Source organism: Leptodactylus fuscus, chromosome 9 (genome assembly GCF_031893055.1).
Source record: "Leptodactylus fuscus isolate aLepFus1 chromosome 9, aLepFus1.hap2, whole genome shotgun sequence".
Taxonomy (NCBI): domain Eukaryota; kingdom Metazoa; phylum Chordata; class Amphibia; order Anura; family Leptodactylidae; genus Leptodactylus; species Leptodactylus fuscus.
In genome coordinates, this window is record NC_134273.1 from 89609573 (window position 1) to 89624403 (window position 14831).

General features: G+C 46.1%; 1 protein-coding gene across 1 annotated transcript; it reads right to left on the reverse strand.

Moving 5' to 3' along the window:
- Positions 1–3140: 3140 nt before the first annotated feature.
- On the reverse strand, positions 3141–13959 carry LOC142217890 (olfactory receptor 5V1-like). Its single transcript, XM_075286213.1, has 2 exons — positions 13938–13959; positions 3141–4069 (listed from the first exon to the last, which is right to left on the reverse strand). The coding sequence occupies exons 1-2, from the start codon at positions 13957–13959 to the stop codon at positions 3141–3143; spliced, it is 951 nt and encodes a 316-aa protein (XP_075142314.1).
- Positions 13960–14831: the final 872 nt, after the last annotated feature.

A 14831-nucleotide genomic window follows, 5' to 3' on the forward strand; every position in this document is an offset into this window, starting at 1 on the left:
TGAGCCGCATCGTGTGTACTGTGTCCTACTGGGCGTGTGTGTGACGTCACCTGTAAGGTTTTATTTACATTTTAACCCCTTACAGGAGTATTCCCATCTCGCTCATTCACCCACCTGCAGTCTCTGCGCTCTCTTCACTTCCTGGATTTCTCGGCACATTGGTGGGCGGGGTTTCCCTTGCTCTGCTATGTCTGCAGTCAGTAATGAGGGATTGGTTGTAGATGCATTAGCACAGGATGAAGTCATACATACAGAGGTACCGGGCTCCCTATCTCTCACCTCCCCCCTCCCCTCTCTGAGGAGCTCTGTTACTTGTCTGTGGCAGAGACATACACAGCTCAGAGCTGCGCCCAGCACTCAGCCCCTCCCCCCTCGCTCAGCACCATGGAAACGCAGTGTCAACAATGAAGTGAATAAAATTAGGACAGCGACAAACAAAGCAGTTTTGATAAAGCAATGTATTGAGAAAAAGTCTTAAATCCACTTAACCTAGCAGTATAGATGGGATGCTTTATATAGGACAACCCCTTTAACAAAAATCCAAAACTGGCCCATTTTTTTTTTTTTTTTCTAAAAGTCGCCGTATTCTGACCCCCGTAACTATTTTATACTTCTGTGTACGGGGATGCATAGGGCGTCTCTTTTGGCGGGGCCGGGTGTGCTCTTCACTTCTACCATTTTGGGGACTGTTTATTGGTTTGATCATTTTTTTTTAATTAAAATTTTTAATCAGAGGCAAAACAGTGAAAAAACAGCGGTTCGACTTTTTTTTCCTGCTATGGCGTTTACCGTACGGGAAAAATATATAGATTTGTAGAGCGGCGGTTCTCGGACACAGGGAGACCTAACTTGTAGGGGTGTCACAGTATATAACTACCTTTATATGTGTTCTAGGGGGGGGGGGGGGGCAGATTAGAATTTTTGATACTTTTTAATTTTTTTATATTTTTTTTACTTTTTTTTTTTTTGCATTTATTAGACCCCCTAGGCCTAATATTTTGCCTCTGATAAAAACTTGAATAAAAAGTCATAAATTCAAAAGACAATTCTCAAAATCGTAAAACTAAAAAGTGCCCCCGGCCCCGCCAAAAAAAGGCGCCCTCTGCATCCCCGTACACTCAAATATTAAAAGTTACAGATGTCAGAATGTGGTGACTTTTAGAAAAAAATAAATAAATTGGCGAAGATTTGGATTTTGTTAAGGGGTTAAAATGTAACTAAAATGATATTGTAGCGACTTATAGAATACAGAAAGTGGCTGCAGACTGAACCCGGGAAAACAAAGCCTGTGAGAAAGATGCAGAGACGCCGTGTTCTCCGATTCTTCCCCATTCTGAATGATTTTCCAGCCTCCCATAATAAATATTACCGTCATGAAGAACAATTTGTCCCGTAAACAATAACACCCCCCCCCCCCCAGCGGCCTCCTTACATACGGTATATACAGACTCCTCAGAGGTTCTATAAAGGAAATAGTCAAAACCAACAAAAACCTCATGTGAGTAACACGAGAAGAAGATCAGTATATACATGTGCGGAGCACAGCGACACCTAACACAGCGGGGGCGGAGAGAAGAGGAGGCCATGGAAATAATTGGGAGGTTTGCAGGCGCTGTGCGTGTAGGGGTATCAGTGACACTTGGTTCTGAGCAGACATCTGTGTGCCGGGTATAACACACTGTCATGGCAGATTCTCCAGCTGGTCGATCCTGGTCCTGAATGTCTCTAAGCCAGAGCCAAAAGAGAGACAAAATAGGGGCAAACTTAGCTCCACCCACTCTTATGCTGACTCCGCCCATTCTCATTCATTTTTCATGTGCCCCCCCCCCCACAGTATAATCCTCCTACAGTCACCTGTAAATTATATGTCCCCCCCTCCATCTCTGCCCCCAGTTTCATATAACTCCTTCATCTGCCCCCAGATTCATGTCCCTCCATCTCTGCCCCCAGATTCATGTCCTCCCATCTCTGCCCCCAGATTCATATCCCTCCATCTCTGCCCCCAGATTCATGTCCTCCCATCTCTGCCCCCAGATTCATATCCCTCCATCTCTGCCCCCAGTTTCATGTCCCCTCCGTCTCTGCCCCCAGATTCATGTCCTCTCCATCTCTGCCCCCAGATTCATGTCCCCCATCTCTGCCCCCAGATTCATATCCCTCCATCTCTGCCCCCAGATTCATGTCCTCTCCATCTCTGCCCCCAGATTCATGTCCCCTCCATCTCTGCCCCCAGATTCATGTCCTCTCCATCTCTGCCCCCAGATTCATGTCCCCTCCATCTCTGCCCCCAGATTCATGTCTCTCCATCTCTGTCCCCAGTTTCATGTCCCCTCCATCTCTGCCCCCAGATTCATGACCCCCCCATCTCTGCCCTCAGATTCATGTCCCCTACATCTCTGCCCCCAGATTCATGTCCCCTCAATCTCTGCCCCCAGATTCATGTCCCCTCAATCTCTGCCCCAGTTTCATGTCCCCCCATCTCTGCCCCCAGATTCATGTCCCCTCAATCTCTGCCCCCAGATTCATGTCCTCCCATCTCTGCCCCCAGATTCATGTCCCTCCATCTCTGCCCCAGTTTCATGTCCCCCCATCTCTGCCCCCATTTTCATGTCCTCCCCATTTCTGCCCCCAGTTTCATGTCCCCCATCTCTGCCCCCAGTTTCATGTCCCCCATCTCTGCCCCCAGTTTCATGTCCCCCATCTCTGCCCCCAGTTTCATGTCGTTCTTTTCCCCCATCTCTGACCCCAGTTTCGTGAGCCCCCTACATTATGTTCCCCTCAATGTTTAACACAAACAAATACTTACACTCACCTTCCCCCGCCGCTCTCTCCGCTCTCTCACTCCACTCACGTACTTGTAGGCTCGATGTGACGTCATCACATTGCCCCTACACATGCAGGAGCCAGAGCGCAGCGTTAAAGCAGAACGCCAATGAATTGAAATCGGGACATACCTCCCGCCGACCGGGACCGCGGGACAGGACACCGAATTCGTGAATGTCCCACAGAAATCAGGACGGTTGGGAGGTCTGCTCTAAGCCCTGTATGTGAAACATTGCCGGTGTATGCTGAGGACAGATCACCAATAACAGGAGAAGAGATGTCACCAATACTATAATCCCGCACACCCCGTGGCCCTATCATTTACGGCTCATCACATTTATTGAAAACCTGAAATATTTATCTGTCACGCTCTTTAGGGCGGCCAAAATGTCCTTGTTCCTTAAAGAATAAACCAGAGGGTTTAGCAGAGGGACGACGGCGGTGTACAGCAGTGAGAGCGTCTTGTCCTTTTCCTGGGAGTGTGGACTCTCTGGGATCATGTAGGAGCTGAGCGGCGTCCCGTAGAATAAGATGACGACGGTGAGATGGGACGAGCAGCTGGAGAAGGCCTTCACCTTACCCTCCGAGCTGCGGATTCTAATCACCGTCATGATAATAAATATGTAAGAGGTCAGGATCAGCAAAAAGGGGAACAACCCCAAGAGCACGCACACCGCAAATAACAAGGTCTTGATGTGCGTGGTGTCGCTGCTCGCCACACCGATCACCGTCTTCAGATCACAATAAAAATGGTTAATATCCTGAGAACTGCAGAAGGAAGCAAAAGAGACCATGAGAGAATGTACGAGAGCCGTCAGGAAGCCGAGCAGCCAGGAGGCCAAGGCAAGGAGGACGCACGTCACTCTGCTCATGATATTCGGGTAGTGCAGAGGGGCGCAAACGGCCACGTATCGGTCATACGCCATTGACGTCAGGAGTAAGAACTCCGTCCCTACACAAAACGTAAAGAGAAACATCTGTGCGATGCATCCTGGGAACGATATCCGGGAATCTTTGGTGATCGTAATGGTCAGGAATTTTGGAAGAATGGCCGAAACGTAGACAACGTCTTGGACTGAGAGGTTACATAGGAAGTAGTACATGGGGGTGCGAAGCTGAGGAGTCAGAGAAATCAGCGCAATGATAACCAGGTTCCCCAGAAGAATTAGGGAATACAATAAGAGGATCCCAATGAAAAGCACCAGCTGGAAATCTGCCGAGACGGGGAATGAGAGGAGGCGAAAATCTCCAGAACAATTATCAGTTTGTAGATTCATCTCCTGTAATAAGAAATGTATAAGATCAGAAAGTGAAAAGAGATGGAGAGCAGAGACCTCAGAGTGACCCCATCAGAAATAGGATGAGAGCAATGGACATCAGTGGCAATAAGGTGATGGATGCAGGAGCAGCCCCCGCCGCCCGTGTCCTGCCCATTGGCTCTAATGTAAATAGCAAGGTGCAGCTTTTTTTTTAATGTAGATTGTGAGCCCCATATAGGGATATATATATATATACTGTATATAGGGATCACAAAGTCTTTGTAGAATGGGAGGAAATCCAGGCAAACACAGGGAGAACATGCAGACTCCTTGCAGATGTTGTTCCTGCGGGATTCAAAGCCAGGTCTCCAGCGCTGCAATGCTAACCACTGAGCCTCCATGTTGCCCCTTGGTGTAGTTTTCTTAATCGTATACAAGCCGCTATGACAATGACATCTGTAATGGGTCTCTGTCACACATAACACTATACTGGTAGAGCCGGAGCCATGACTGATACATTGATGATACACCGGAGATGATTGTATCAGGCAGATTACTATTACACATCTAAGTGTGCAAGAAACAAGTATACAAGAGCATTCATATAAGTCACAGGGCCAGCGCTCCTTGGCCACTAGTCACATCCAGGTAGTCAGTCCTGTCCACATTGCACGTTCCTGACTCATCTAATAGTCGTGTATTACATTACGTACAAAGTGCTGCTGACACGTCTATGCGCCATATCTCACAACGTACTACTTTCAGTTGCAGACAATGAGTTTATCCACAGAACATGCAGATTTTGGCGCGGCTTACCATAGACATACTGCGGATATATACAAACCAGCAATGGGACAGACGAATCTGACAACACGCTGCTGCCGCTATATACTGGTCTTACTGGTTACAAGGCCTCCATCCCCGTATACCTGTGTAACGCTGGATCCGTCTGGAAGGCTCAGGCCCGGCCGCGCACATTTCTTATAAGTCCTTTTCCTCGGTCTCGCCCGCCCTCACTTTGTTCCCGGCAGCTTTAAGTTTTCTTTCTAAGTTCTTACTTCATGAGCGTCTCGGGGGATATTACTGCGCGCTGCGACCGATATCTGTAACCCAGCCAAAGAAAGAATCGTTCAGAACAAGTGAAACTTTTCACCACATTAAGAACAGCAAAAGAAACTTATGTAAGATTCAGCCATTATTATTGATGTGAATTAGAACAGAACATGATGTGACAATCTCCAGTGAAGTCCGGTCAGACCGGGGGTCGGAGTTATGGCCTGTGGAGTTGGGGGTAATATTGGGGGGTCGCTCAGGAAGAAGTTTGTGACCTCAGGTGGCTTCATGGCAGACGCAGTCCTGGGTCATGGGTCAAAAAAGTCCGTCATCTGGATATGACCCCTGGCCTTGTGTTTGACGCCTCTGTTTCATTTCTTTTTGTATTTATTACACCCCCCCCCAGGATCTATTAGTATTACAGCAGATGTCAGGAAGGGGTTAAACCCATTTATATAAACAGGATGATGTTTAATGGCGGACATTCACTTTATATCATCGCTCAGACACATAAAGCAATGACCTGGCGATTACAATGTGACTGATGTTATTGCCATTGTATAATCACTAGGTGGTAACGCACAATGAGCCGCTAATTGTATATCGTTAGGTTATAAAATACAATCACTACTATTATAGTCTAAGGAATGAAAAGTGATTACATGAGCTCATATCCTGATTGTAGTGTAACGGATACGACAAGAGATAAACCGCACAGTCCGACCCCGGCAGGTTAGAATATATAGTTATATATAATACAGGTAGTAATATAATACAATATAATAGATGGGGTGACTGTATAATATAATATATGGGGGGAGTGACTGTATAATATAATATATGGGGGGAGGTGACTGTATAATATAATATATGGGGGGAGTGACTGTATAATATAATATATGGGGGGGACTGTATAATATAATATATCAGGGTCATCTGTGCCAAAATTCCAGTTGGGATGGCGATAGGATCATATTTTATATGATAAGTATTACAGCGTCAATTCGGAAATCTTGGATTCAGATCTGTTCGGGCTGCGGTGTAAGAGTGCGGGGTCTGTAGTTACCAAATAATCCAGGATTGTTAGATATGGCGGTATTATTATATTACAGCTCAGGGGGCGCTCACACTAACCTTGTGTCCGGGGTATTGTCCGTACATGATTTTAGCAGCAGACACTCGCTGCTCCGTTTGCAATTTCCATTCATTTCCATGGGATTTTATCTCGTGTCCTTTGTGTCCGGTTAAACCAGGTCCGTTTTTTCAACCAGACAAAAAAATGCTCCATGCAGAACTTTTTTAAAATTTTCTTTTACCATTGAGGTTTATGAGCAGCGGACATATAACGGACACTAAGTGCCATCAGTTACTGACTGTTTGTGTCCATGACCGGCCGCAGATCTGTCAGCCATGTGAGGTGTCCGCCGCAGAGTCAGGACGTCAGACAGAACCTCAGAGCTTTCATGTCCTGACTATGAGGAGGAGAAGAGTTTGTCAGAACATCGGTTACAGGAGCAGAACCCATCACCGGGGCTCAGTAACACCGCACCGTCATCCCATGTGGTGAAACAGCAATAACAACAAGGATCTGATCATTCAGCAATGCCAGTGACGTCCATGAAGTGGTAGAAGGTGACACAAGATTGGTAATGGATGACGTGACTGGTTCTATGACCTGGGAATATGATCGGCGCTGATGGCTGCGGCTACTGGACTCTCCAAAGATTGGGAACATGAAGACGGAGAATTGACTTTTTTGCCTCCTTCTGGTCCTTTGTGAATCCAAGAAAACTCAAAATCAGATATTAAAGGGATCCAATCATTAAAATGACATTTCTTCTCCCAGCACTAGCTCCAAATTCTGGGCGTGCGCAGTTGGCTGGGCCAGAGGTCTGACAGCGGAGCCGACTGCGCACGCCCAGAAGTTTGAAGCCAGTGCCGGAAGACGATGCAGGGAGAGGCTGTTCCAGGTGAAGATGGAGGCGGGGCTGGAGAGTTCTCTCGCAGCATTGGTCCCGCCCCCAGTGCTGCGAGAGAACTCATTTGCATACAGAAGAAAACTGGGATTTCTACCAAATGGCTTTGCGGTGAAGACATCTAAAGGTAGGAGGAGAATAACTTTTCTTAAGGCTATTCCTAAGTGTTATGGAGCCTTCACATGGAGTTTACGCTCCACTCATTCTGAACGTAAACGCGTAAAAAAACAGATGCCATTGACTTCTATGGGTGCTCGCATACGTGCGCTATGCATTGAAATCAATGGGAGACTTTTTTACCTATTGCTTTCAATGTGATACGCGTGTAAGACGGAACGCGTTGTCAGACATTGTTACATACAGCAGCAGAGTTTCCAGATATCGGAGAAGTTCCTTCTATCAGACGACGGAATCAACTTCAACAAACTTTTCACAATTAACAAAACAAATGTAACAGGATTGTCGTGGGATCACCATGATGCAGAATATCACAGAGTCCCGGGGGTGAGAGTCACTAATAATCTCTCTCTGGATTGCTTGTACATTACAAATATCCCCGAACCCCCCCGAGGGTAACGACATGAACCAGTGTGACAGCCGAGGGGATTCCAAATTTAACAACATCCAGGCGCCTTCCGAGTTACATTGATTTTAATGGGGGTTCCATTCTGAGGTGTTTTATGGAGCTGTAACAATAACCCTTGGATCTGACCACTGTAGCGCCCCCCTCTGGCTGCACACTCAGTCATGTATGTGAGACCTTACCCTATACAGAGATATAATCCCCTTCTCTCCTTGTCGCTGACAGAGTAAATATCAAAACTGAATCTTTGTGTTAGGCTCCGTTCCCATGGAGTAACGCTCCGCTCATTCTGACACATAAACACGTGTCAGAGTGAGCGCTGTAAATCAGAATCCTATTGACTTCAATGGGTGCCGGTCTTACATGCTCTACACATTGAAATCAGTGGGAGGCTTTTTAACCCATTGATTTCAAAGTGTAGCACATGTAAGACCGGCACACATTGAAGTCAATGGGATTCTGTTTTACAGCGCTCCCTCTGACACATGTTTACGTGTCAGAATGAGCGGAGCGTTACTCTATGGGAACGGGGCCTAAGGGGAACTTTTCGTGTCTGACACCAATTTAAAAAGATAATAGAAATAATCTTCACATTTCAGACCGAACAAAAGCCAGAGAATATCAAATCCAACAAACTGACCCGAAATGAAGACTTGTGAATTATTTCTAATCCCATTTGTTTTTATCCATAAGACTAGTAATAAATTCAGTAAGATGTAATAAGACATTTATGTGACACAATCCCCTGCTTGTACCTTAACCCAAGAACCCCAAGACAGTCTGGAGACCCCCCAATGTTACCTCTATCCAGTAAATAAGTGTTACAACCAATCTCATGGCATCAGAAGAAATATTACAATGGTGTGAGCAGGACATAACATCTGGGGTTAGGGAGGGGTCACTCCTCAGACTGGGCGGGGCTCCATAAGGAAGTCAGTTTTATTATTGGCTTTTTGACATTCCATATTAATTCCCCGCAAATATCTGCCCGAGATCTAGAGGTTTTACTGCCAGCTCCGGAAAAAGACGCGTGAAGAGCCCATTCCTGAAGAAGATGGAGGCGGTGCTGGAGAGTTCTCTCACAGCATTGGGGCCGCCCCCAGTGCTGTTTGAGTGCTTGGCCCGCCCCCAGTGCTGTGAGAGAACTCATTTGCATACCGATGAAAACTGGCATTTCTACAGAATGGCGGCGCAGAGAAGACATCTAAAGGGAGGAGAAGAAGAGACTTTCATAAGGCCATTCCTACATGTTAGTGGCAAAAAATAGCTTTTTAATGATAGGATCCCTTTAACAGCCAACACAGCCCTATAGACCTTCATGGATCTGTACACGAGACAGTTGTTTTCACGGTCCATGTAAATGATCCCCCGATATACTCGTGTCTATGAGGGATCCATGAGAACAGATAACCCTCGGGTGTACACTGCAATGAGATTTTATTTATTCTCATCCCCACACTGGAAAATACACTGCAGAAAATGCAGCTCTTTCCCCACAAATTATAGATTTCTGCCAGGAAGCCAACCCCCCCCCCCCCCCCATACTCACCTGTCCCCGGCTCTCCACTGATATCCACCGCCGCCATCCGCTCCAGCATTGCCTGAGCATTTGATCCAGGGGAAGTTCTTGCCATATGTGACTAAGGAGAGGACCCGGGATGTCACCACATACGTCACCGCTCAGGTCCTGGCTCCTTGCCTTAGGCCACTGGTTGGTCTTACTGGTCACGTGTGGTGGGGACTAGAGATGAGCGAACACTGTTTGATGGAATATCAGGCTGTTCGAGGTGTTAGATTACAATCGAATACCATGAGGCAAATGCAGTAAAAATTGGTATTCCCTCCCACCTTCCCTGGCGCTTTTTTTGCACCAATAACTGCGCCTGGGAGGTGGGACAGGAACTAGGACAACGGAGGCATCGGAGAAAAATTGGAAAAAGTCATTGGCTGTCGAAATCAGATAACCTCCAATTTAGACGAGTGGTGGATTTAATATTCGACTAATTTGGGACTGTGACCTATGTGACTGTGAGACAGGGACAGATGTACAGTAGGGTTAGCTAGGGGTTACCTTTATTTAGGGGGGAATGTCACTCACACAGCTCTTTGGGGCTCTATCTGGTCAGGATCCCTGTCAGCTTGTGATATGCCGGAGCTGACTTTTTCCCATAGGAATGCATTGACCAGGGTGTAAGATCCGTCCCACAGAAGTTTCTATTGTGGTCCGAACTTAGATGTAGCAGTGCTGACACAGCTCTGCTACACGGAGAAGCGGCAGAGCTCAGCACACTAAGAGATGCAGCAGAGCTGAGTGTGTGTTGAACCCTGCTGCACACTCAGCTCTGCTTCATCTCCGGAGTAGCCGAACTCAGCACACAGCCAGCACTGCTACATCTCGGTATAGGAATGCATTGACCAGCGTTGATTGGCCGAATGCCATACAGAGTACAGCATTTGGCCAATCAATGCTGGTTCTGCTGGAGGAGGCGGAGTCTAAGATCGGTCCACAGCAGTCTCCATTCTGGTCCGATATTAGACTCCACCTCCTCACAAACGAGCCTCCGGCAGAACCAGCTTTGATTGGTCGAATGCTGTACTCTGCATTTGGCCAATCAACGCTGGTCAATGCATTCCTATGGGAAAAAGTCAGCTCCCGCATATCACAAGCTGCCAGGGATCCCGACATAATAAAGGTATTGATGCTCCCAGACATGCTTCCCCTGCTGTCCCAGTTGCATTCCAGGGTGTTGGCATCATTTGCTGGGGTGTCATAGTGGACTTGGTGACCCTCCTGAGTGGAATGGTGGGATCCCCTGTAGCGAAGCATTTTTCCGCATAGACTATAATGGGGTTCCATATTCATTCCAATAGTTGAATATTGAGCGGCTATTCGAAACGAATGTTGAATATAGAATATTTTTACTGTTCTCTCATCTATAGTGGGGACTTCTGCTGGAACAAGTCGTCCCTGACAATGGCTGGAGACAGCGGAGAGCCCGGGGATGGGTGTCCATGTTTTGCTTGTTTTCTTACCCACTTTCCACAGCTGTAATTCTACAACAACCCCTTTAATGTTGCGGATATAACGCTTCCATCCTCCGTATATACATGTTACTACGGCTGCCGTTAGCGCAGAACAATCAGTCTCCACATTCTCCCTTTTATACTGTAATGTATATGAATTGGTTTATGAAACTCTCTGCAGCAGCAGACTACAGGCATGAGAAGCAGACGAGGATACCGAGGTCGCCATTATTCATCTGCAAAACAAATTCCTAACAAAACAAATAAAACCTAATTGTTACGGGACCGGGATAATGAAGAAACTGACAGAAGCCGCGAATCCCCGGGGTAATAATCCCTAATAATCCCTCTGGAGTCCGGGACCTCTTTATGTTACTTATAGGAGCCAGAATATCGCCCCAAACCAGTCGCCCTCTCATTCTCTGTCTGAGGTTTCCGGACTCGGGATTCCGATCTCTCCGCTGCTTCTGAGCACAATAATCTCTACAAAGGTATAACAGATATTCCATTACAGATGAGATTGTTACCCCGGGGTCTCGTAACGTTCATGCACCAATGGCTTAGACTTATTGTGATTGAATAAAGACCTACAAAGCTGTAAAAATAGTATTTGCCCCTTCCCAATAAGCTTCACACAAGGAATTCAACAAAAATAATCCAAGTGAACTAACATGCCGGTTTTATACGACGATTTCATTTATTAACCCTTTTAGGATCGAGCAAATTTTCATCCTGAATTTCCGTATCAGGGTTGATTTTTGGGGCAGATGACACAATATTCTGTACAGCGTGCTAGGAAACTCGAAATAATAGAATAATATAATAATAATAGAATAATAATAATGATGTCTATTCACACATATGTGGGCTCATACAGCAACATTTTGCTGATAGAGCCCCTTTACATTTTGCAGGACTGATCATCTTCACACCTTTTACCGTTTCATATTCTGTACAATATATTGGGAAGCTGAAGACAAATCCTGAATGAGGTGGAATTGGAGAGAAACTTCCTTTGTGCGACTTTATCTTGGGGTCGGCTTCTTCAGCTTTCACTGGGCATCCGAAATCATACGTCATCTGTACCCTATGGGGGCGCCCGGGGATACTAAATTCATGCTTTGGTTTTTTGTTACATATTAACCCCATAAAAATAATCCAAACATTTCTCGGACTCGCCGTATTCTGAGACATATAAGTTTCTCATGTTTCCGCACCTGCACACGGCGTCTTTCTATTCACAGACACATTTACTTCTTATTTTTACCAATTTGGGGAACGTCTATTGATTTTGTTGCTTTTTGAAACCCTAACTCGAATCTTGTAAATTTTTATTTCACTGTATGGGAAGAATATTTGTAGTAGTTTGTGGCATTTCGGACACGGGGATGACTAACATGTATGTGTTGGACTTTATGTGTTTATAAACATGTTCTAGGGAAATGGGATTAGAATTTGTATTTATTTTTTACTGTCCCTGAGGAGGGGGGGGGGGGTCTCGAACTGCAGGGGGTCTGATCACGAATGCATTAAAAGATCATGGCACTTCTATTAAAAGCTTTCTAGAGCAGCCTGTAATAGAAGTGTATGCACACAGGTCTGGGAACCTTCTATAGACCATGGTTCGGCGGTCTCGGGTTTCATTCCGGGGGGCCGATGTTGTATCCCAAAATGGTGGCGTGATTTGGAAAATGAGGAGGAGGGTTAATGCCCGGGATAAGTGTGGGCGCTGCTGCTGGGCCTTTGCTGTGTAATAGAGCAGAGACCAGACTGTTATGGTGGCGGCTCAACTCCTGTACGGCCGCCATGTTTACCACCCGTCATCCACCGTACTATTACATATGTGCCAAGGGTGGAAAACTAAGTGACCCCCATGAATTAATATCTTCTAGAATCATCCTGACAACATCTTTTTTGTACAACAATCACCACATCATTCGGGAGGGATTCTGGATGACTTTTTTACACTCTTACTTTAGGGCATCGAGGCTTGTGACCAATGCTTGCTAGGACTGAGCAGATCTTGAGATTTCAGGATCGATTTTAAAATCCAATTTCTGATCATTTAGGAGCCAATCCGGATCGTGATCACGAAATTTGCTTGATTGCCAATTGGAATCCGATCTTTCCCGATCCCAATTGCTCAACCCTAGTCAATGCTTCTCTATGGGAAAAGTCCCTACAGGGTTGAGCTGATCTTGAGATTTCAAAATCCAATTTCCAATCATTTTCCAGTCGATCCCGCTCATGAAATTTGCTCGATCATCAATCGTAATCCCATCTTTCCCATCGCTGAACCCTAATGGTTACATTATATGCAGTATATTATTATTATTTTATTGCTTCTATCCATACAAAAATCATTCTGCAATCTTCAGTGTTGACTCCTCCATCCAGTGCAGCAGAGACAATCCTCTGCCGCTCCCTGCCGCTCACTTTTCAGCTTTGCTGTTGAGACTGGAGCAGAGTCGGCAGAGTCATCTCCTTATCTTTAGGTGCGTCCTGCCAGATCCCTGGATAATTCCGCATAGTAACACTGCGTTCTCATCAGTTTCTTCTCATTGATTCTGGTTATGATGTGTTTGATTTTCTCCCGCAGAATGAAGGAATATTTGACAAACTGCACGCCTGGTTATGAATTCCACCTCTCGGTGTTCCTGATTGCTGACGGTTTCCAGCCCGTGTTTTTCAGTCTGATATTAATGATGTTTTCATTGACCGTACTGGGGAACCTGCTGATTTGTGGTCTGGTGTATGTGACCTCTCAGCTGCGCACTCCTATGTACTATTTCCTATGTAACCTCTCCGCCGAGGACGTCCTTTATGTTTCCGCTACTCTGCCCAAACTTCTAGCCATTCTAATAAGCTTTGACACCAGGATATTGTTCCCAGAATGCATTGCGCAGATGTTCCTGTTCCTGTCTTGTGCGGTGACAGAATTTCTTCTCTTAGGCTCCATGGCTTACGACCGCTATGTGGCCATCTGCGTCCCTCTGCGCTATACGGCCATCATGAACATGAACGTGTGTGTTACGTTATTCTCCGTCCCCTGGTTAGTCGGACTCCTAAATGCGCTGATGAACGTTGTGTTGGTTTTAAAGTTGTCCTTCTGCAATTCCCACAATATTAACCATTTCTTCTGCGACCTGAAGACCATTATCGCGCTCTCCACGGATGACACCGCCGGCCTTGAGATGTTGGTGTCTTTGCAGAGCGTACTTTTGGGATTGGTCCCGTTCATTATGATATTAATGTCTTACGCCTTTATAATTTCCACCATTCTAAAGATTCACAGCTCAGCGGGAAGAGCCAAAGCCTTCTCCAGCTGCTCGTCCCATCTCACCATAGTGGTGTTATTTTGTGGGGTGTCGATCAGCTCCTACATGGTCCCAGATACGCTGCATTCCCAGGAGCAGGATAAGGTCATGTCCCTGCTGTACACCGCTCTGGTCCCAATGGTGAACCCTCTCGTCTACAGTCTGAAGAACAAGCAGGTCCTGGGAGCTTTGGAAGGACTAGGGAAAAGCTGCTTCAAATGTGACTGACGGACTAGAGGACACCTCCAAATGTAGATTGTGGTATATATATATATACCTGTCAGCAGACACTTATAGTCATTACATCTGTAGACGGAATAAAACTACCCTGACATCGGACAATGACTTGAGTATTTCTGGGACCTCCTGTAACTCCCATGTATTTCAGTTGAGTCCAAATTCTAACCCTGTGCCAAGGACATTTCCAATAAATGACAAGATACAGGGCAGGGAGGATTTGTGATCTTATCTCCTGTCACTTATTGCAATGTATAGCTGTAAATCCTATGTACAGGTAAGACTGGTGAGATTGTGTCCTTAAATATGATAGTGACCAATGACGTCCATGATGAGTGACACCACATGTCCCAGCACACCCAGACTCAGCACAGTGCATAGACATAGATACAGTAACAGGATCAGCTCGAGGTCGTCATCTCCGCACGTAGGGCACGACAATAAGAGCCGGCTCCAGCCATGTTCGGTGCAATGGCCACAACCAACTTTATTAGTGCTTCAAAAAGCACAGAAACAATAGACAATAAAATCCTCGGGGCGTCTGATCACTAAATAAACA

Coding starts and splice junctions, on each gene's coding strand:
- LOC142217890 (XM_075286213.1), bottom strand. CDS start 13,959: ATGAACGGGACCAATCCCAAAA. Junction 4,070..13,937: donor GAACGGGACCAATCCCAAAA/GTACGCTCTGCA, acceptor ATTGTTCTGGAG/ATTTTCGCCTCCTCTCATTC.